Source organism: Centruroides sculpturatus, unplaced genomic scaffold (assembly GCF_000671375.1).
Source record: "Centruroides sculpturatus isolate CEXI.00-Female unplaced genomic scaffold, Cexi_2.0 scaffold917, whole genome shotgun sequence".
NCBI lineage: Eukaryota > Metazoa > Arthropoda > Arachnida > Scorpiones > Buthidae > Centruroides > Centruroides sculpturatus.
Genome location: NW_019385056.1, coordinates 70,239 through 92,753, shown reverse-complemented (window position 1 = coordinate 92,753; position 22,515 = coordinate 70,239). Strand labels below are relative to the sequence as shown.

Below are 22,515 nucleotides of genomic sequence, written 5' to 3'. Positions count from 1 at the left end.
AAAATTTATAAAAATTTTAATTTATTTTTATTTTATTATTTTTTGAAGTTTTTGAATTTATTACATTCAAATTCATTTATGTTATCTATTATTTAATGCACATTTGTTTGTAATGAATATAAATGAGCTACTTTTAAATCTAGTTTTTATATTTTATTATTAAACATTGCAAAAACAAAAAATACACAAATTATTTAAGTTTAAAAGGCATTTCATTGTTTATGACGATAAAGTCAATTGAAAAGAATATATAAAGACAAAAGGTATAGAACTGTTTTCATATAAAAATAAATGATAAACATTCTTTAAGTAATAGCTAAAAAATGTTATGATATGTCTACATAAATAAGAGCATACTCTTATGAGCATGCTGTTGGGCAAAATTGGCACTATAGTTTTCTCCAAAAAGACCTAGTACCTAATGAACCATAAAATACCATAATAGTATCTAAAAATCTCAATTTTTAAAAAAGCTTTTATACGAGGTCTGTTCAAAAAGTATCGGACTTTTATTTTTTCTGCGTAAACCAATGATGCGTGGGAGGCCTCTTTCGGTGGAGTTGTGGAGGAAAAAGTCATGCATAACCCTGAATTTTTTCCTGCCTGCAGGAAGCGCCAGTCGTTGGCAGTCGGCCTATGAGTGAGGACAGATAGTGAGCTCTTGTCAGATTTCACTAAGTTGGAAAATGACTGAACAACATGAGCAGCGATATTACATCAAATTTTGCCAAAAGTCTTGGTGATACCCAAGTGTAAACCATTCGCAAAATTCAGCAGGCTTTCGGGGATGATCCTCGAGGCCAAAAAAAGCGCAGCAGGTCCGCAGCGATATCAAGGTCATGCTGACAGTTTTTTCGACTCTCGTGGGGTGGTGTATCGTGAGTACGCACCACAAGGCCAAACCATCGCAAAGGGGTACTACCAAGAGGTCCTTCGTTGTCTTTCCGATGCTGTGCGACTCGAATGACCGGATCTGTGGTCGATCAAAACTTGGTAGCTCCATCGTGATAACGCATCCGCCCATTCTGTGCATCTGATTCGGGCTTTCGTCGCCAAACACAACACTCCTGTGGTTCGTCACGCTCCGTACTCTCCCCACATGGCTCCGTGTAACCTTTGGCTATTTTCCAAGCTGAAAATGCCGCTAAAAGGAATCTGATTTTAGTCGAGAGAAGACATCGTGCAGAATGCGACAGACCGGCTGATGGCCATTCCAAAAGATGCGTTCCAGCAGTGTTTCCAGCAATGGCAGGAATGCTAGGAGAAGTGTATACACTACCAAGGAGACTACTTTGAAGGGGATTAGGGTTTTGTACCTCATAATCAATAAATGTATTTTTGCCAACCAAAGGTCCGATACTTTTTGAACAGCCTTGTAGTATCAAAAGCATTTTTCTATTTTTAATAATGGTTACCACAGAGATGTCACTGAGTACTTATTGTATCTGTACATTTACATTTAATTTACATTGACACTTCAATGTAATGCTCTTATAAGCCAAAACAATCTGATGCACATAAGAGTATGCTTTTATTTGTGCAGAAATACAGATATAAAATTAGTCTAGCTACTATGTCATTTAAAAACTTCTATTAAAAAATATAAACATAATTAGCATTATGTTATGGTAAATTATATAATTTACTTTTCATAAAAGAAATGATAAATTTTCCCTAATTAATTAACAGATAATCTATATAATAATAAATCTATATAATTAATGTTGATTTGTTATTTGTATCATATTTATTATTGACTTTATATTGGTGTATATGCATATTAGTGGTTAATATTATAGCCTTATATTCAAATTATGTATTAAATGCATATATACATATACCAAGTAGGTTGATTCAGTTTTACATTATTAAAATCTAAGTTTTTTTCAATTTATCTGGTAAAAACAATGTTTTAGTTAAAATTTAAATTATTGACCAAGTTTATAAATATAAAATATTTTAATCTAGAAATTCATACAAAATTAAATTTATTCATATTTTTTATTTTATTTTATTCTTTGTTATTTACTAAAATAAATAAATACTAGTTAATTCACTATTTTATACTGTATTTATCACACTGATTTCTGAGTCTTTTCTTAATGTACTATTTCAATTAATATTTAAATTATTTTTTTTGTCTTGTATTTTTGAATTAATATTGCATTTCATTTTCATGATTTTCTAGATTTTTTTACATGTATTACTAATGACAATTTTACTTTTGAATTCAATAATTACATTTATAATTGATATTATTGTAGAATATTATCATTATTTTTATTTTCATGCTTATGAGGTCATCAAGTAAAATTAAATGTCTTTTGAAATACCATAAACAAAAGTCTAATCAGTCAAACATTATGAAAACAAAAAACAAATTTTTTAGAAAGTCTCTTAGAAATTATTCTTTTATTTGGTTAAATTAGATATTAGTGAATAATAATGCAGATTTGTTTGAATAAATATTCAATCTTTACAAAATAATACTTATATTAACATAAGCCTTCAATTGTTGCAGCATTTAAGTATTGCCATTCTAGACCATAGCGGGTTGTAGCCTTGCTCAAGAACTTATATTACTTTTATAAGTTCTTTATGATAGTTCTTTCTTAGAAGAACTTTTATAATATAAGTTTATAATACTTATAATAAAATTACAAGAGAAAGCTGTTATTGGTGTAAAAGCACTAACTTTTCAATGTTTCATATCTTAAACAAATGTAATACACTGAATTCCATACAGATCTCATCATGTCTCCAAGATATTGTTAATGGTATAACAGCATAATTATGGAAATATTTTGGCAAATACAGTAGAGCATTGATTATCCGACCCCCGATTAACCGTCACATCGGTTAACCAACCGTTCTAGTCGGTAGATTTCAAATGTCTGCTAGTGATGTGGCGCTACAATATTTGGCTATGTCTTGGCTACTTTGATATTATTTTTGTTAAATTCTTGTGTATTTTAACTGGCAACACTGGCTTGACCATGAAAGGTAGGCCATTATTTAAACGATACCTAATTTTCTAATTATGAGTGGTTGTTTGTTCTGTGAGCAGTAAAATAATTTTTAACGATAGAATAGTGACGATTATTATTTAAAAAAAAAAATTTGTTAGGCTTAACATCGATGAAAATTCAATGCGAAGTAGGTTAATAGCGATATACTAATATACTTTACTAATAATGTATTTTTTTCATTCTTTTCGGTTATCTGATTTTTTCAGTTATCCGACCAACCCGAGTCCCCAATGAGTCAGATAATCGATGCTCTACTGTATAAGAAATATACAGTTTTATAAAATACAGTAAACCTTGCTAACTTGGACTAATGGGTGTAGGCTGTTGAAGTTTACAAAAGTCCAAGCTAGTGGGGTATTTTCTCAATGATTTGAAAATGACACCATGTTACAGTTTGTTACAATCAGTTCTATACAGAAGTTTTAATGAACTGAGATTATACTGCTGAATTTTTCTTTACAAGAAATGAACAGAAAAAAATTTCATAACAGTACAATATATAGCAATGTACAGTCTTTATTAACTGACTACAGCAAAATGCTATCACAAAGATTTCTGGATATTGAAAACACTTGTTAATTATAATTTTTCTATTGTCAAGAAATTTTAAATTACTGCTTTGAAAAAAATTTTTTGAGTTAGTGGGATCCAAGTTAGCAAGGTTTTATTGTATATAATTTTTATTCATCTGATACAATTATTAAATATGATAACTAAAAACAAATTACAAATAATTGAAAAAGTAACTTGCAAATAAAAGTATTGTCTTGCTTGTTACATATTACCTGAAAACACATTTAGAGGAGTATAGTAATTGGTAATCTGCTATTTGATTGCATAGTCATCACACATCCTGATTCCTCCTTTAGGAGATAGAATTTGGCTTGAGGAGGAAGGTCAAGAAGCATATATCTTTCTGACTATGCTATTTGAATAGCCTGCTACTGATTACTACACTTTTATTTAGCTAATATGTAGCAGAAGCAAGATATAGCATGATTAAATGTTTTTGTCTACATGCTATTCTGTTATGAATCTACACCCAGTATATATTTAGTTAAATATATCAATAACTTACATATTAACAAACTAAAATAAAACATTAGCTGTTATACTTTGATCAGATATTGCTAAAGAATACAGCATACTATTTAAATTGATAGTAGGAAAATTTATTAGATGAATGGCAAGTATCTCACTGGAAAAGAAAATTATTGCTAATTTATCTTTGTTAACATATCTGTCAAATTCAGTTTAGGTGTAAAGTTTTTGTTTGATGTTAGCTTGGCCAGCTTTGTTAGAGAACTTTTTCTAAATACAAATCATGTTTTTGCTCAAGAAAATAGGTTCATAGGATGTAACTAGCAGTTTTTATATATATGTTAGCAGATAATCTTGTGGTCAGCAGTATTTTGAAGACCTTATGACATGCTTAAAATCTCTATGACCAATGTTCTATGTGAAGATGAATAAGAACTTATGGCTATTCTTAAAGATTTGTGATAAGATGAAACAGTTTATAAGTTAAAGAACTTTGTAAAAAAGGCTCACAAACCTTATTGTGCTTTGTATGTAATTGTGAAAACTATTATGTTACTAACGTTACACCTAGGTCCTAGGACTTTCCTCAGGTAGAATTCTCTAAAAATGTAATGTAATGATTTTTGCAATTACATGCAAAGCACAATAAGGTTTGTGAGCTCTGTTGACGTTGATTAATGCTTTGTTGCTGGAAGGTTACTTTAAAGAACTTTGGAAAGAAAACTTAATTTGATATATCTAATAGTTTGTTTCTGTAAAAGAATAGAAATATAAGAACAATGTTTATACAAGGTATGACTTTAACATATATCCTAAGTGATGATGAAAAAACTTTAAAAGACAAAACTTTTATATTTCAAATTTATTTGCTCAGTATTTTACAATCAATTTAATGTTGAGTTTCATGCATATTAAATATTATATCAGCATTTAGGCTTTTGTGTGATTGTGAACTTCAGGTTTCGCAAATGTTTTGAAATAAAATATTTCATAGTTGGATCATTTTTAAATATCTGGACCTATTATATACCCTTTCTTAATGTTTTTTAAAAATAAATTTGGTTATTCTTATCTCTCAGTTTGTTAAAATTGTAATATCTACTCTATTTCAGTTTTTTGGTGACAGATGGAAATCCTGTTATAAATTTTTGAAGCATTATTTATTTAAATTCTCATGTTCAAAGTTCTGTTTATAATTAATTCCATTTATAGATAATATTTGCTTATATTTCATTGATGTTTATGTAGTATTAATAAAAGATAATGAAATATGTATGACAAAAGATTAATGCAATAATGGATTCTATACTAGCTATAATATTTTCAGTGAAATAAAGTTACTTCTGTTGTTATTAATATACTTTAGTTGTAAATAAAAATTTTTTTACTGTTAAGTTTCTTTTGCATGTAAATAACTTGATAAAATTTATTAGAATAAATGTAAAATGTGAAAAAATTATATTAAAAATTTTTAATTTACATAAGAATTTTAATATAAATGACATAAAAAAAATTACAATATAGTTTTAAAGGTGTGTAATAAAGTTAAAAATTAAGCAGTTAAACAAAAAATAAAACTGCTTCTTTATTAGTTTGGCTACTGGGCTTAAGGGGTAATTAAAGAAGCATATTTATTTTATTTTGTTGAAATGATGGTGTTAAGATATATGAAATTTGAAGGTAAGCAATTGAAATTTTCATTTTTTTTTTTACAATATTATTATTAATTTTGATAATAAGGAGACTTGATTGTAAAGTTTCTTGAAATTAAGTTTGTTGTTGCTGTGCTATACATCATTTAAAATACTACTGATATTATTGCATAGTTTTTTCAATAAACTTTCTAATGATTCTCTTATAAATACCAGCACTTTTGCAATATAGTTAAAATTTGAATATTTTTATTCTTATCACTGATCCTATGTCTGTTGTTAGTTTTTATGATAATTCTGTTTTCAAAATATTTTTATGTTTATTAACCTGCTCCAAATTGTTCTAGAAGTTTAATAACAAAAAGTATCACCTAGCTCTGCATTTATTAAAGGAATTTTTATACCCATTCTAATTATCTTTTAAGAATAATTCAATGATGACAAGAAATTTTATAAACTTTCTTGAAAATAAAGTTATGACTGTCTAATTCAACAAAATACACAAGATTCAAATGAACATATCATCATATTTTAAAGTAAATATAATAATATAATAAGTGCTTAACACTTAGTCATTTTCTCTTAATCTATTTAGTTATGTACTGTAAATATATATCTAACTTATTTATTTGATAATTATTTAGTCTATGAATCTGTAAAAAAAGTTGCATATTATTTATCATCATCAAATAATATAAGATGATATTTTATATATATTATTTTTCAATGCAATTTATAATTTGCACATTAAACAATATATTAATATTCACCAAACTTACATTTACTATGATTATTACTATTGGTTATTTAAATAATTTTATATAGAATTGCATAGCTTATACATAAAATTTTATAAAATTTTTATTCTGCCAATATATTCAGTCTTTATATAGATGTTGAGTAAATTGTATGACATTTACTTAGTACTTGTCTGGTGATGTGTAACTTCAATCTTGCTTATTTCTATTTGTTTGGAAGTTGTAACTGTACATAGTAGTGACTTTTATGATATTTGCAATTATTTTTTTTAATCAGAAAATGATTATAAAAAGAATATTTCAAATTTCTTTTTATATCATTTATAGCATCAATTTCATCTTTCCAGCTTTACATATTTAAAATTTTTATGCTTTCATATGAAACAAATAGTTACCCATATAATTATTTACATTTAGTGAATACTCTTTTTATAATTAAAATAATCTTATTTTTAACATACATTTAAATATTCAAATTACTTATTTTATATCAGATTATGTGATTTAAAACTGAATTTTTTATTGAATTAGTGTTTGTGTATTGAAATATACAAGTTAATAATTGTTACACAGTTCATTTACGTATATTATACTAGATTACGACAAGTTTTATATGATTACAAAAATAATAAAATTTAACAATCTAAAGATATTCTAGATATTTTTATAAGTTTGAATTTGAATATACATTGAATCTCAGAAATTTTAAATTTAATTTTAAGTGAATTTAACATATTTTTCTATTATAATATAAAAATTAAAAATATATATGAATTTATTTTTAAATTTATAGTATTAATAGAGATTTTCTTTTACTATAATTAGGGAAGCAGAAAGTTTGAAATCAGCATTATCAGGTAAAATGTTCTTATAACATATTCAAAGATTATTTATAGTAAATTTACCTCTTTCTTAATAGCTGTATAATAATAATTCTTCTGTTTACTTTTACTACTAAGTTTTAATTAGTTTAATTAATATATCAATATAATATAACATAATATATATCCTAAAAATCTGCACAAATTTCAAAGGTTTTAGAATTCATTATTTATTTTAAAATAAGGTTTATTGGGTACAGATAGGTTGTTTAATGATCAGATGAGATGATTGAAACAATGATCAGCTGCAATTTTAACTCTAGTTTTAACCTGTTCTATTAACCTTCGGAAGTGACAAAGTTTGACATTGATCCCATTCTCCAATTCCTTTGCAGATCCAGCTTCCCATCCATTTTCTTAAATTTTTTGTTTCAGTTGGTTAACCACATCAAGATTGTTTGACATCTCCAAGATTCAGTCATGCAACTTCAGCAGAAGGGTTTGTTTTTTAGTAGCAAATTCTTCATTGTGTATTTTGAAGCAGCTTTTTGCTTCTTGAGAGTCACTTGACCCTCCTTCAGGATCCAGCAAATATGTCTATGTAAAATTTTGAACTTTCTTCCCTATTTTCTAAGTATTTGTACAACTTTCCCGAAAATTTTTTCTTTAGTTGGTTCATCTTCCTTTCAGTCATTTATCTTCTCTTTCAATCACATCCCATTCTTTCTGTAGATTTTCCTTGTTCTACCTTGAAATGGTACTATACAGTGTATGGCATGAACTTATACAGTTAATGGGAAAATTTATATAGTTAAACATTCTTTACAATGCATTGTAGAGAAATGTTTAACTGTATAAGTTTTCCCATTTTTGCAATATTCAATATAAAATCTGCCATTACATTTCTTCAATTGAATTCATTTGTTACATTATTTATGTAAACTTTTTTGATAAATGGAATGAAGAAATTCTATAAAGAATTATATGCTGTTTCATGTACATGTACAATTATTTGAAATTACTGGAAAATACTATTGAAAGTTCTGCAGATGTTTTAAGGATACAAAATTATAATATTGTTAAATTAATTCATTTTAAAATTATGCAAATTTTGTGTAATGTCTTTCTGAAAAATTAAAGTATAAATTATTCATAAATTTTAGAGAACAATAATAATTAAGTCAGATTAGATAAAAATCGATTACAGTTTTTTATATAGTAAATAAAACAATAAGTTCATGTGCATTTAAATATGCCTATAAATTCTAGTATAGGGTGTTTTTTAGAGGTATACAAATTTAAAATGAAATAAAACACATAAAAATAATGTTAATGGCCACAGTATTGGCTTTATTTAAAAGATAATTTTATGCCATTAGTGTTTAAACATGATTTCGGGCATATGGGTGCAATGGCTGGCTCGAATAAAGCGCAATTGGGACGAACAATTTTCAACCACTTTAACAAGCAACTGGGGCCGTATATCGGCAATAACATGGCGAATGTTGAGTAACTTACATTCATTAAAAGTCACTGTTTGGTGTGCTTTATGGGCAGGTAGAATCATAGGCCCATATTTCTTTAAAGATGATGCCGGCCAGAATGTTACCATCAATGGAGAGCACTTTTAGAGCCATGATTGCTGACTTCTTCATTTTTCAGTTGAATGGTATTGATGTGGCAGAGCTTTGGTTTCAACAAGATGGCACAACATGCTAAATAGCATGCGACACCAACAATTTATTGCAGAAACATCCGATGAGCGCATAATTTTGCATAATGGACCTGTGAACTGGTCTCCACGATCATGTGATCTCACACCTATGGATTACTTTCTTTGAGGATATGTGAAGTCACTAGTCTACGTCGATAAAACACAGATGTTGGACCACTTGGAAGTCAACATTCGCTGCGTTATTGTCGATATACGGGCCCAGTTGCTCAATAAAGTGGTCGAAAACTGTTCTTCCTGATTGCGCTTCATTCGAGCCAGCCNTACATACATACATACATACATACATACATACATACATACATACATACATACATACTAAGGTATACACTGCATAAATTTAGGAAAAAATAAGTGAATGTTAACAGAAAAAATAAGATGAATGCAAGTAACAATAAATGTGAATACAAAAAAAAAAGGTTTGAATACAAATGTTGAGGTCAATATAGAATTAAATGCCAGCTTGACAGTGTCAAGTTATACCTTCAATAAGAAATTGCAAAAACTGAGAAGACAGCAATTACCATTCACACAAAAGAGTGGTTTGGAGGACTCCCAAGGGTTTGCAGAGGAGTATGACAGCTGAAACATGTTTCTCTAGAGATTTCCGTAGACATTCTATGGGATTGAGATCTGGAAAATATGCAGGCCAATCTATTCATTTTGTTCCCTCTTTCCTCTTCGTAAAGGTATTGGTCAACCAGTTTTGCTTGATGCAGATGAGCATTATCATCCATTAAAATGAAATTATCTCTGAGTGCACAACATAAGGTTTGACATGGTCCAGTATACCTGTGAGAAGTAATGGTACCTCAATCAAACACATGGAGGTTGGTACCTCCATCTAATGAAAACCCAGCCCAGATAGTCCCCCTATTACCATTAAAAGCATGTCTTTTCATTATGTTCTGTGATTTGTAACAGGTTCCATCTTCATTCCAGATCAATATATGCCTACTGTCAGATTCCAGGGAGAAACTAGACTCATCTGTGAACAGGATATGAGCTCATTGTTCTAGAGCAGCATTTCTCAAAGTGGGCAATAACTCCCCATTGTGGGCGATGAGTAGATCTAGGGGGACACTGGAGGCAGGGTATTGAATGGTGACCAAAGGCAAAATTGGGGTCACTGGAAGGAAAAATTGCATTTAATGGTTTCCAGATGTTGAGAACAATGTGTACAGTAAGGGCATAAAGTGTGAGATTCATAGAAAAGTTTTCCTAAGAATATTTCCAATCCTTTCTCACACAAGAGAAAATGGATTAGGGGGCATTGGGTATAACTTTATGGAACAAAGGGGGTGGTGGATTGAAAAAGTTTGGGAATCACTGTTCTAGAGTCTAGCCTATACATGCTTCTGATACCAGTTCAGGGGGCCTGTCTATGTCTAGAGGTTAAAGACACACATACTACCATATGACGGACATAGTCGCCTTGTAAAACCTTGTAGTAACAGTTGGGACAGATAACTGTCTTCCTGTGGATAAAATGAGGCTAGTATGTTGAGATGTTGCAGATGATCTTCTGTTTCTTTTGGCTAGGAGCTGTATATAACGATCATCCCGAAATGTTGTCATCTGTGAATGAGACAAGTCTCCTGACAATAGTTCCTGTTGTTTGGAATTGTCTCCAAAGCCTTGAGATAACAGAATGACGGACAATAAATCTCTCCATTTCTGTAATTGATTGACCAGCTTCCAATCTTCCAACAGCTCTCCATCTTTCTGAATCCTGTAAACATCTTTGGGACATGATTATGTACTGTTTGCATCATAACAATTCTGTTTTCTGTTCTTTATTGTCTATAGTATCCTTTCAGCAAAAATAGTGCTCTCTGGGAAGATGCTGGTATTTTCCCAATGTTCTTCATTTGCATATTTATATACATTTTGCATAATTTTAAGTTCTCATACTAAATTATACCTATACACTAATTTTCATTAAGCTTTTATGCTATTTAGATTTTTGTGATCCATGCTTAATTTTTGATGAACAACGTATTATAAGATAATTTATTTTAAAATTTTAACATTTAGAAAGAATGTTACATTTTTCTTGTTAGCATGTGAAACATAATTATTGATAAGTAATAAATAAAAATTTGTTATCTTTAATTCCTTATAACTGTGAGGAATTATCTAATGAGGAATGCATCTAATTAGAAGCATATAAAATTAGGAAAAATATTTAATATTTATAATCTGTGGAGATAAAATTTATAAAAATTTTAATTTATTTTTATTTTATTATTTTTTGAAGTTTTTGAATTTATTACATTCAAATTCATTTATGTTATCTATTATTTAATGCACATTTGTTTGTAATGAATATAAATGAGCTACTTTTAAATCTAGTTTTTATATTTTATTATTAAACATTGCAAAAACAAAAAATACACAAATTATTTAAGTTTAAAAGGCATTTCATTGTTTATGACGATAAAGTCAATTGAAAAGAATATATAAAGACAAAAGGTATAGAACTGTTTTCATATAAAAATAAATGATAAACATTCTTTAAGTAATAGCTAAAAAATGTTATGATATGTCTACATAAATAAGAGCATACTCTTATGAGCATGCTGTTGGGCAAAATTGGCACTATAGTTTTCTCCAAAAAGACCTAGTACCTAATGAACCATAAAATACCATAATAGTATCTAAAAATCTCAATTTTTAAAAAAGCTTTTATACGAGGTCTGTTCAAAAAGTATCGGACTTTTATTTTTTCTGCGTAAACCAATGATGCGTGGGAGGCCTCTTTCGGTGGAGTTGTGGAGGAAAAAGTCATGCATAACCCTGAATTTTTTCCTGCCTGCAGGAAGCGCCAGTCGTTGGCAGTCGGCCTATGAGTGAGGACAGATAGTGAGCTCTTGTCAGATTTCACTAAGTTGGAAAATGACTGAACAACATGAGCAGCGATATTACATCAAATTTTGCCAAAAGTCTTGGTGATACCCAAGTGTAAACCATTCGCAAAATTCAGCAGGCTTTCGGGGATGATCCTCGAGGCCAAAAAAAGCGCAGCAGGTCCGCAGCGATATCAAGGTCATGCTGACAGTTTTTTCGACTCTCGTGGGGTGGTGTATCGTGAGTACGCACCACAAGGCCAAACCATCGCAAAGGGGTACTACCAAGAGGTCCTTCGTTGTCTTTCCGATGCTGTGCGACTCGAATGACCGGATCTGTGGTCGATCAAAACTTGGTAGCTCCATCGTGATAACGCATCCGCCCATTCTGTGCATCTGATTCGGGCTTTCGTCGCCAAACACAACACTCCTGTGGTTCGTCACGCTCCGTACTCTCCCCACATGGCTCCGTGTAACCTTTGGCTATTTTCCAAGCTGAAAATGCCGCTAAAAGGAATCTGATTTTAGTCGAGAGAAGACATCGTGCAGAATGCGACAGACCGGCTGATGGCCATTCCAAAAGATGCGTTCCAGCAGTGTTTCCAGCAATGGCAGGAATGCTAGGAGAAGTGTATACACTACCAAGGAGACTACTTTGAAGGGGATTAGGGTTTTGTACCTCATAATCAATAAATGTATTTTTGCCAACCAAAGGTCCGATACTTTTTGAACAGCCTTGTAGTATCAAAAGCATTTTTCTATTTTTAATAATGGTTACCACAGAGATGTCACTGAGTACTTATTGTATCTGTACATTTACATTTAATTTACATTGACACTTCAATGTAATGCTCTTATAAGCCAAAACAATCTGATGCACATAAGAGTATGCTTTTATTTGTGCAGAAATACAGATATAAAATTAGTCTAGCTACTATGTCATTTAAAAACTTCTATTAAAAAATATAAACATAATTAGCATTATGTTATGGTAAATTATATAATTTACTTTTCATAAAAGAAATGATAAATTTTCCCTAATTAATTAACAGATAATCTATATAATAATAAATCTATATAATTAATGTTGATTTGTTATTTGTATCATATTTATTATTGACTTTATATTGGTGTATATGCATATTAGTGGTTAATATTATAGCCTTATATTCAAATTATGTATTAAATGCATATATACATATACCAAGTAGGTTGATTCAGTTTTACATTATTAAAATCTAAGTTTTTTTCAATTTATCTGGTAAAAACAATGTTTTAGTTAAAATTTAAATTATTGACCAAGTTTATAAATATAAAATATTTTAATCTAGAAATTCATACAAAATTAAATTTATTCATATTTTTTATTTTATTTTATTCTTTGTTATTTACTAAAATAAATAAATACTAGTTAATTCACTATTTTATACTGTATTTATCACACTGATTTCTGAGTCTTTTCTTAATGTACTATTTCAATTAATATTTAAATTATTTTTTTTGTCTTGTATTTTTGAATTAATATTGCATTTCATTTTCATGATTTTCTAGATTTTTTTACATGTATTACTAATGACAATTTTACTTTTGAATTCAATAATTACATTTATAATTGATATTATTGTAGAATATTATCATTATTTTTATTTTCATGCTTATGAGGTCATCAAGTAAAATTAAATGTCTTTTGAAATACCATAAACAAAAGTCTAATCAGTCAAACATTATGAAAACAAAAAACAAATTTTTTAGAAAGTCTCTTAGAAATTATTCTTTTATTTGGTTAAATTAGATATTAGTGAATAATAATGCAGATTTGTTTGAATAAATATTCAATCTTTACAAAATAATACTTATATTAACATAAGCCTTCAATTGTTGCAGCATTTAAGTATTGCCATTCTAGACCATAGCGGGTTGTAGCCTTGCTCAAGAACTTATATTACTTTTATAAGTTCTTTATGATAGTTCTTTCTTAGAAGAACTTTTATAATATAAGTTTATAATACTTATAATAAAATTACAAGAGAAAGCTGTTATTGGTGTAAAAGCACTAACTTTTCAATGTTTCATATCTTAAACAAATGTAATACACTGAATTCCATACAGATCTCATCATGTCTCCAAGATATTGTTAATGGTATAACAGCATAATTATGGAAATATTTTGGCAAATACAGTAGAGCATTGATTATCCGACCCCCGATTAACCGTCACATCGGTTAACCAACCGTTCTAGTCGGTAGATTTCAAATGTCTGCTAGTGATGTGGCGCTACAATATTTGGCTATGTCTTGGCTACTTTGATATTATTTTTGTTAAATTCTTGTGTATTTTAACTGGCAACACTGGCTTGACCATGAAAGGTAGGCCATTATTTAAACGATACCTAATTTTCTAATTATGAGTGGTTGTTTGTTCTGTGAGCAGTAAAATAATTTTTAACGATAGAATAGTGACGATTATTATTTTAAAAAAAAAATTTGTTAGGCTTAACATCGATGAAAATTCAATGCGAAGTAGGTTAATAGCGATATACTAATATACTTTACTAATAATGTATTTTTTTCATTCTTTTCGGTTATCTGATTTTTTCAGTTATCCGACCAACCCGAGTCCCCAATGAGTCAGATAATCGATGCTCTACTGTATAAGAAATATACAGTTTTATAAAATACAGTAAACCTTGCTAACTTGGACTAATGGGTGTAGGCTGTTGAAGTTTACAAAAGTCCAAGCTAGTGGGGTATTTTCTCAATGATTTGAAAATGACACCATGTTACAGTTTGTTACAATCAGTTCTATACAGAAGTTTTAATGAACTGAGATTATACTGCTGAATTTTTCTTTACAAGAAATGAACAGAAAAAAATTTCATAACAGTACAATATATAGCAATGTACAGTCTTTATTAACTGACTACAGCAAAATGCTATCACAAAGATTTCTGGATATTGAAAACACTTGTTAATTATAATTTTTCTATTGTCAAGAAATTTTAAATTACTGCTTTGAAAAAAATTTTTTGAGTTAGTGGGATCCAAGTTAGCAAGGTTTTATTGTATATAATTTTTATTCATCTGATACAATTATTAAATATGATAACTAAAAACAAATTACAAATAATTGAAAAAGTAACTTGCAAATAAAAGTATTGTCTTGCTTGTTACATATTACCTGAAAACACATTTAGAGGAGTATAGTAATTGGTAATCTGCTATTTGATTGCATAGTCATCACACATCCTGATTCCTCCTTTAGGAGATAGAATTTGGCTTGAGGAGGAAGGTCAAGAAGCATATATCTTTCTGACTATGCTATTTGAATAGCCTGCTACTGATTACTACACTTTTATTTAGCTAATATGTAGCAGAAGCAAGATATAGCATGATTAAATGTTTTTGTCTACATGCTATTCTGTTATGAATCTACACCCAGTATATATTTAGTTAAATATATCAATAACTTACATATTAACAAACTAAAATAAAACATTAGCTGTTATACTTTGATCAGATATTGCTAAAGAATACAGCATACTATTTAAATTGATAGTAGGAAAATTTATTAGATGAATGGCAAGTATCTCACTGGAAAAGAAAATTATTGCTAATTTATCTTTGTTAACATATCTGTCAAATTCAGTTTAGGTGTAAAGTTTTTGTTTGATGTTAGCTTGGCCAGCTTTGTTAGAGAACTTTTTCTAAATACAAATCATGTTTTTGCTCAAGAAAATAGGTTCATAGGATGTAACTAGCAGTTTTTATATATATGTTAGCAGATAATCTTGTGGTCAGCAGTATTTTGAAGACCTTATGACATGCTTAAAATCTCTATGACCAATGTTCTATGTGAAGATGAATAAGAACTTATGGCTATTCTTAAAGATTTGTGATAAGATGAAACAGTTTATAAGTTAAAGAACTTTGTAAAAAAGGCTCACAAACCTTATTGTGCTTTGTATGTAATTGTGAAAACTATTATGTTACTAACGTTACACCTAGGTCCTAGGACTTTCCTCAGGTAGAATTCTCTAAAAATGTAATGTAATGATTTTTGCAATTACATGCAAAGCACAATAAGGTTTGTGAGCTCTGTTGACGTTGATTAATGCTTTGTTGCTGGAAGGTTACTTTAAAGAACTTTGGAAAGAAAACTTAATTTGATATATCTAATAGTTTGTTTCTGTAAAAGAATAGAAATATAAGAACAATGTTTATACAAGGTATGACTTTAACATATATCCTAAGTGATGATGAAAAAACTTTAAAAGACAAAACTTTTATATTTCAAATTTATTTGCTCAGTATTTTACAATCAATTTAATGTTGAGTTTCATGCATATTAAATATTATATCAGCATTTAGGCTTTTGTGTGATTGTGAACTTCAGGTTTCGCAAATGTTTTGAAATAAAATATTTCATAGTTGGATCATTTTTAAATATCTGGACCTATTATATACCCTTTCTTAATGTTTTTTAAAAATAAATTTGGTTATTCTTATCTCTCAGTTTGTTAAAATTGTAATATCTACTCTATTTCAGTTTTTTGGTGACAGATGGAAATCCTGTTATAAATTTTTGAAGCATTATTTATTTAAATTCTCATGTTCAAAGTTCTGTTTATAATTAATTCCATTTATAGATAATATTTGCTTATATTTCATTGATGTTTATGTAGTATTAATAAAAGATAATGAAATATGTATGACAAAAGATTAATGCAATAATGGATTCTATACTAGCTATAATATTTTCAGTGAAATAAAGTTACTTCTGTTGTTATTAATATACTTTAGTTGTAAATAAAAATTTTTTTACTGTTAAGTTTCTTTTGCATGTAAATAACTTGATAAAATTTATTAGAATAAATGTAAAATGTGAAAAAATTATATTAAAAATTTTTAATTTACATAAGAATTTTAATATAAATGACATAAAAAAAATTACAATATAGTTTTAAAGGTGTGTAATAAAGTTAAAAATTAAGCAGTTAAACAAAAAATAAAACTGCTTCTTTATTAGTTTGGCTACTGGGCTTAAGGGGTAATTAAAGAAGCATATTTATTTTATTTTGTTGAAATGATGGTGTTAAGATATATGAAATTTGAAGGTAAGCAATTGAAATTTTCATTTTTTTTTTTACAATATTATTATTAATTTTGATAATAAGGAGACTTGATTGTAAAGTTTCTTGAAATTAAGTTTGTTGTTGCTGTGCTATACATCATTTAAAATACTACTGATATTATTGCATAGTTTTTTCAATAAACTTTCTAATGATTCTCTTATAAATACCAGCACTTTTGCAATATAGTTAAAATTTGAATATTTTTATTCTTATCACTGATCCTATGTCTGTTGTTAGTTTTTATGATAATTCTGTTTTCAAAATATTTTTATGTTTATTAACCTGCTCCAAATTGTTCTAGAAGTTTAATAACAAAAAGTATCACCTAGCTCTGCATTTATTAAAGGAATTTTTATACCCATTCTAATTATCTTTTAAGAATAATTCAATGATGACAAGAAATTTTATAAACTTTCTTGAAAATAAAGTTATGACTGTCTAATTCAACAAAATACACAAGATTCAAATGAACATATCATCATATTTTAAAGTAAATATAATAATATAATAAGTGCTTAACACTTAGTCATTTTCTCTTAATCTATTTAGTTATGTACTGTAAATATATATCTAACTTATTTATTTGATAATTATTTAGTCTATGAATCTGTAAAAAAAGTTGCATATTATTTATCATCATCAAATAATATAAGATGATATTTTATATATATTATTTTTCAATGCAATTTATAATTTGCACATTAAACAATATATTAATATTCACCAAACTTACATTTACTATGATTATTACTATTGGTTATTTAAATAATTTTATATAGAATTGCATAGCTTATACATAAAATTTTATAAAATTTTTATTCTGCCAATATATTCAGTCTTTATATAGATGTTGAGTAAATTGTATGACATTTACTTAGTACTTGTCTGGTGATGTGTAACTTCAATCTTGCTTATTTCTATTTGTTTGGAAGTTGTAACTGTACATAGTAGTGACTTTTATGATATTTGCAATTATTTTTTTTAATCAGAAAATGATTATAAAAAGAATATTTCAAATTTCTTTTTATATCATTTATAGCATCAATTTCATCTTTCCAGCTTTACATATTTAAAATTTTTATGCTTTCATATGAAACAAATAGTTACCCATATAATTATTTACATTTAGTGAATACTCTTTTTATAATTAAAATAATCTTATTTTTAACATACATTTAAATATTCAAATTACTTATTTTATATCAGATTATGTGATTTAAAACTGAATTTTTTATTGAATTAGTGTTTGTGTATTGAAATATACAAGTTAATAATTGTTACACAGTTCATTTACGTATATTATACTAGATTACGACAAGTTTTATATGATTACAAAAATAATAAAATTTAACAATCTAAAGATATTCTAGATATTTTTATAAGTTTGAATTTGAATATACATTGAATCTCAGAAATTTTAAATTTAATTTTAAGTGAATTTAACATATTTTTCTATTATAATATAAAAATTAAAAATATATATGAATTTATTTTTAAATTTATAGTATTAATAGAGATTTTCTTTTACTATAATTAGGGAAGCAGAAAGTTTGAAATCAGCATTATCAGGTAAAATGTTCTTATAACATATTCAAAGATTATTTATAGTAAATTTACCTCTTTCTTAATAGCTGTATAATAATAATTCTTCTGTTTACTTTTACTACTAAGTTTTAATTAGTTTAATTAATATATCAATATAATATAACATAATATATATCCTAAAAATCTGCACAAATTTCAAAGGTTTTAGAATTCATTATTTATTTTAAAATAAGGTTTATTGGGTACAGATAGGTTGTTTAATGATCAGATGAGATGATTGAAACAATGATCAGCTGCAATTTTAACTCTAGTTTTAACCTGTTCTATTAACCTTCGGAAGTGACAAAGTTTGACATTGATCCCATTCTCCAATTCCTTTGCAGATCCAGCTTCCCATCCATTTTCTTAAATTTTTTGTTTCAGTTGGTTAACCACATCAAGATTGTTTGACATCTCCAAGATTCAGTCATGCAACTTCAGCAGAAGGGTTTGTTTTTTAGTAGCAAATTCTTCATTGTGTATTTTGAAGCAGCTTTTTGCTTCTTGAGAGTCACTTGACCCTCCTTCAGGATCCAGCAAATATGTCTATGTAAAATTTTGAACTTTCTTCCCTATTTTCTAAGTATTTGTACAACTTTCCCGAAAATTTTTTCTTTAGTTGGTTCATCTTCCTTTCAGTCATTTATCTTCTCTTTCAATCACATCCCATTCTTTCTGTAGATTTTCCTTGTTCTACCTTGAAATGGTACTATACAGTGTATGGCATGAACTTATACAGTTAATGGGAAAATTTATATAGTTAAACATTCTTTACAATGCATTGTAGAGAAATGTTTAACTGTATAAGTTTTCCCATTTTTGCAATATTCAATATAAAATCTGCCATTACATTTCTTCAATTGAATTCATTTGTTACATTATTTATGTAAACTTTTTTGATAAATGGAATGAAGAAATTCTATAAAGAATTATATGCTGTTTCATGTACATGTACAATTATTTGAAATTACTGGAAAATACTATTGAAAGTTCTGCAGATGTTTTAAGGATACAAAATTATAATATTGTTAAATTAATTCATTTTAAAATTATGCAAATTTTGTGTAATGTCTTTCTGAAAAATTAAAGTATAAATTATTCATAAATTTTAGAGAACAATAATAATTAAGTCAGATTAGATAAAAATCGATTACAGTTTTTTATATAGTAAATAAAACAATAAGTTCATGTGCATTTAAATATGCCTATAAATTCTAGTATAGGGTGTTTTTTAGAGGTATACAAATTTAAAATGAAATAAAACACATAAAAATAATGTTAATGGCCACAGTATTGGCTTTATTTAAAAGATAATTTTATGCCATTAGTGTTTAAACATGATTTCGGGCATATGGGTGCAATGGCTGGCTCGAATAAAGCGCAATTGGGACGAACAATTTTCAACCACTTTAACAAGCAACTGGGGCCGTATATCGGCAATAACATGGCGAATGTTGAGTAACTTACATTCATTAAAAGTCACTGTTTGGTGTGCTTTATGGGCAGGTAGAATCATAGGCCCATATTTCTTTAAAGATGATGCCGGCCAGAATGTTACCATCAATGGAGAGCACTTTTAGAGCCATGATTGCTGACTTCTTCATTTTTCAGTTGAATGGTATTGATGTGGCAGAGCTTTGGTTTCAACAAGATGGCACAACATGCTAAATAGCATGCGACACCAACAATTTATTGCAGAAACATCCGATGAGCGCATAATTTTGCATAATGGACCTGTGAACTGGTCTCCACGATCATGTGATCTCACACCTATGGATTACTTTCTTTGAGGATATGTGAAGTCACTAGTCTACGTCGATAAAACACAGATGTTGGACCACTTGGAAGTCAACATTCGCTGCGTTATTGTCGATATACGGGCCCAGTTGCTCAATAAAGTGGTCGAAAACTGTTCTTCCTGATTGCGCTTCATTCGAGCCAGCCATTGCACCCATATGCCCGAAATCATGTTTAAACACTAATGGCATAAAATTATCTTTTAAATAAAGCCAACACCATGGCCATTAACATTATTTTTACGTGTTTTATTTCATTTTAAATTTGTATACCTCTAAAAAAAACACCCTGCATTATTAATTAGAACATTATGATTATACAGTTTTATTACTTTTATTGTCATTATAAATGATAACTAATGATAATATTGTAAACAGTTCACTATTAGAAACTGTTAAAAAGATGCTAAGAAAGCACAAATGGTATGTGTGAGAACCGAGGGGTTTAGCGCGCCGAGCTTCTCCCCACTTATCAGCTTTTGTGTCAGGGATGGACTTGATTAAGTGAGTGGGAGGGGTAGTGAGGTTGTGACAAGGTGTCAGTTGCGCTCAAGGATGACACATTATTAAAATTAGGAATAACATATTTAATTAATAACAAACAATACAGATACATCCAAATTCAATCAAGAGGAAAATTGTAAAAATAAAAAAAATAATAATAATAGCTCCGCATCGCGGGGACCTCCATAGGTCCACTTTCCTTTCCGTTAGCTTTCTAAAAACTAACCTGAAGCCGAGAGAGAGGGAAGTAAAAATAATTTTCTAAGTCTTTACCTTGGTTGCAGTGGCGATCGAGGACTGCAAAGTTTTTAATTCGGGAGCAGATGGTTCTACAGGTGCGGGCTCAAAAGTTTCTCCTTGGCGATCGCACCGATGTGCAGGTGCAATCCCTTTTTACATATGTCCCGGAGGGGAAATTATCGGGGGGAAAAATCTGATGCAATCGCAAGTTTGACTTGCATCCATTGGTGTTTATGTTACTTGTCAAAAATAAATGTCTCTTTAGATTTATTATCCCTTCTTTCTGTTATTTTGACATACTCTCATCATAAATTTGTCAAACTCACTGATTTAATGACTGGAGGTGACTAAGGTTAGGATATGTACTGCAACCTTAGTAATAATTGTTCATTTGGTGTGTTATCTGATTGGTTTTATCATAGTTAAAATCGGATGAAGTAAGAAATGAGTGGGTTGGTTTGGTTTGGACTCCACTTGTGGGTGATCTTTCAAGCTACCCTCTATTGTATAACGATTTTAGGTTTTTGTTAATTGGCAAATTAGTTTGTACATTGTAACTATGGTTAAACTGAACGAGCCCTTGGTGTGAGGATAGACTTTCCTCGGATGTTTAGGACGTCTTTGAAAGTTTCTCAGTCACCCAAAGAAGTGACGCATGATGGGTCAAAAGGTCTAAACTCCACTTCCAGAAAAGGGAAAATGGGAGGAACAAGGGAAATAATGATAAAATAAAATTTTTATAATATTTTAAGCCTTTAAAACTCCCAAAAGAGTCCAGTTTCTCACAGTATGTGATATGATATGAAACTATAAGAGATTATTTTTTTAAGTCTTAAAATTTTTCTATCTCTTAATGGATTGAAAATGAATAAAGTGAATTGAAGTAAAGCTATTTGCATGTCTATTTACTGCATATATCAATGTTGTCATAGCAATGATGTATGCCAATTTTGGCATTTGGTAAGAATTTCATAATACTTAAAAAAATTTGAAACTTTAATAAATTTTGCTTCAAAATTGTTAGGGATATGAGATAAAATTTCAATTTATTGACAAGACTATGTCTTGTTTATAAAATTGCAGTGCTGTCAATGACTGGACACCTTAGAGGTATGAAGGAGTACATGTCAGGAGTTGCAATTTGGCACAGTATTTGGTGCCCAAATTGTGCACACACAAAAAAACCCAGACTTGTAGGTAGTCAGGACCAAGAACTGAGTCAAAATAAAATACAAAATGGCGACACTCTTTTTACAAACAGGCGCTAGTGTGAGATTTGCACATTTGTTGCTTGTTGGGAAGTTGGAATTGTGAATGTTGCAAAATTAAATTTCGACAAATGAATCTTTGAAAAATCCCATTTACCTGTCCCGTGTTA

At 28.8% G+C, this 22,515-nt stretch overlaps 1 protein-coding gene across 1 annotated transcript in view; it reads left to right on the top strand.

Moving 5' to 3' along the window:
* The window catches only part of LOC111634032 (protein SMG7-like), a 96,333-nt gene that overhangs the window by 3,637 nt on the left and 70,181 nt on the right, over nucleotides 1-22,515 (top strand). Inside the window, 1 exon segment of the mRNA XM_023378708.1 lies at nucleotides 7,306-7,337. Coding sequence (XP_023234476.1) covers nucleotides 7,306-7,337 — 32 coding nt within the window.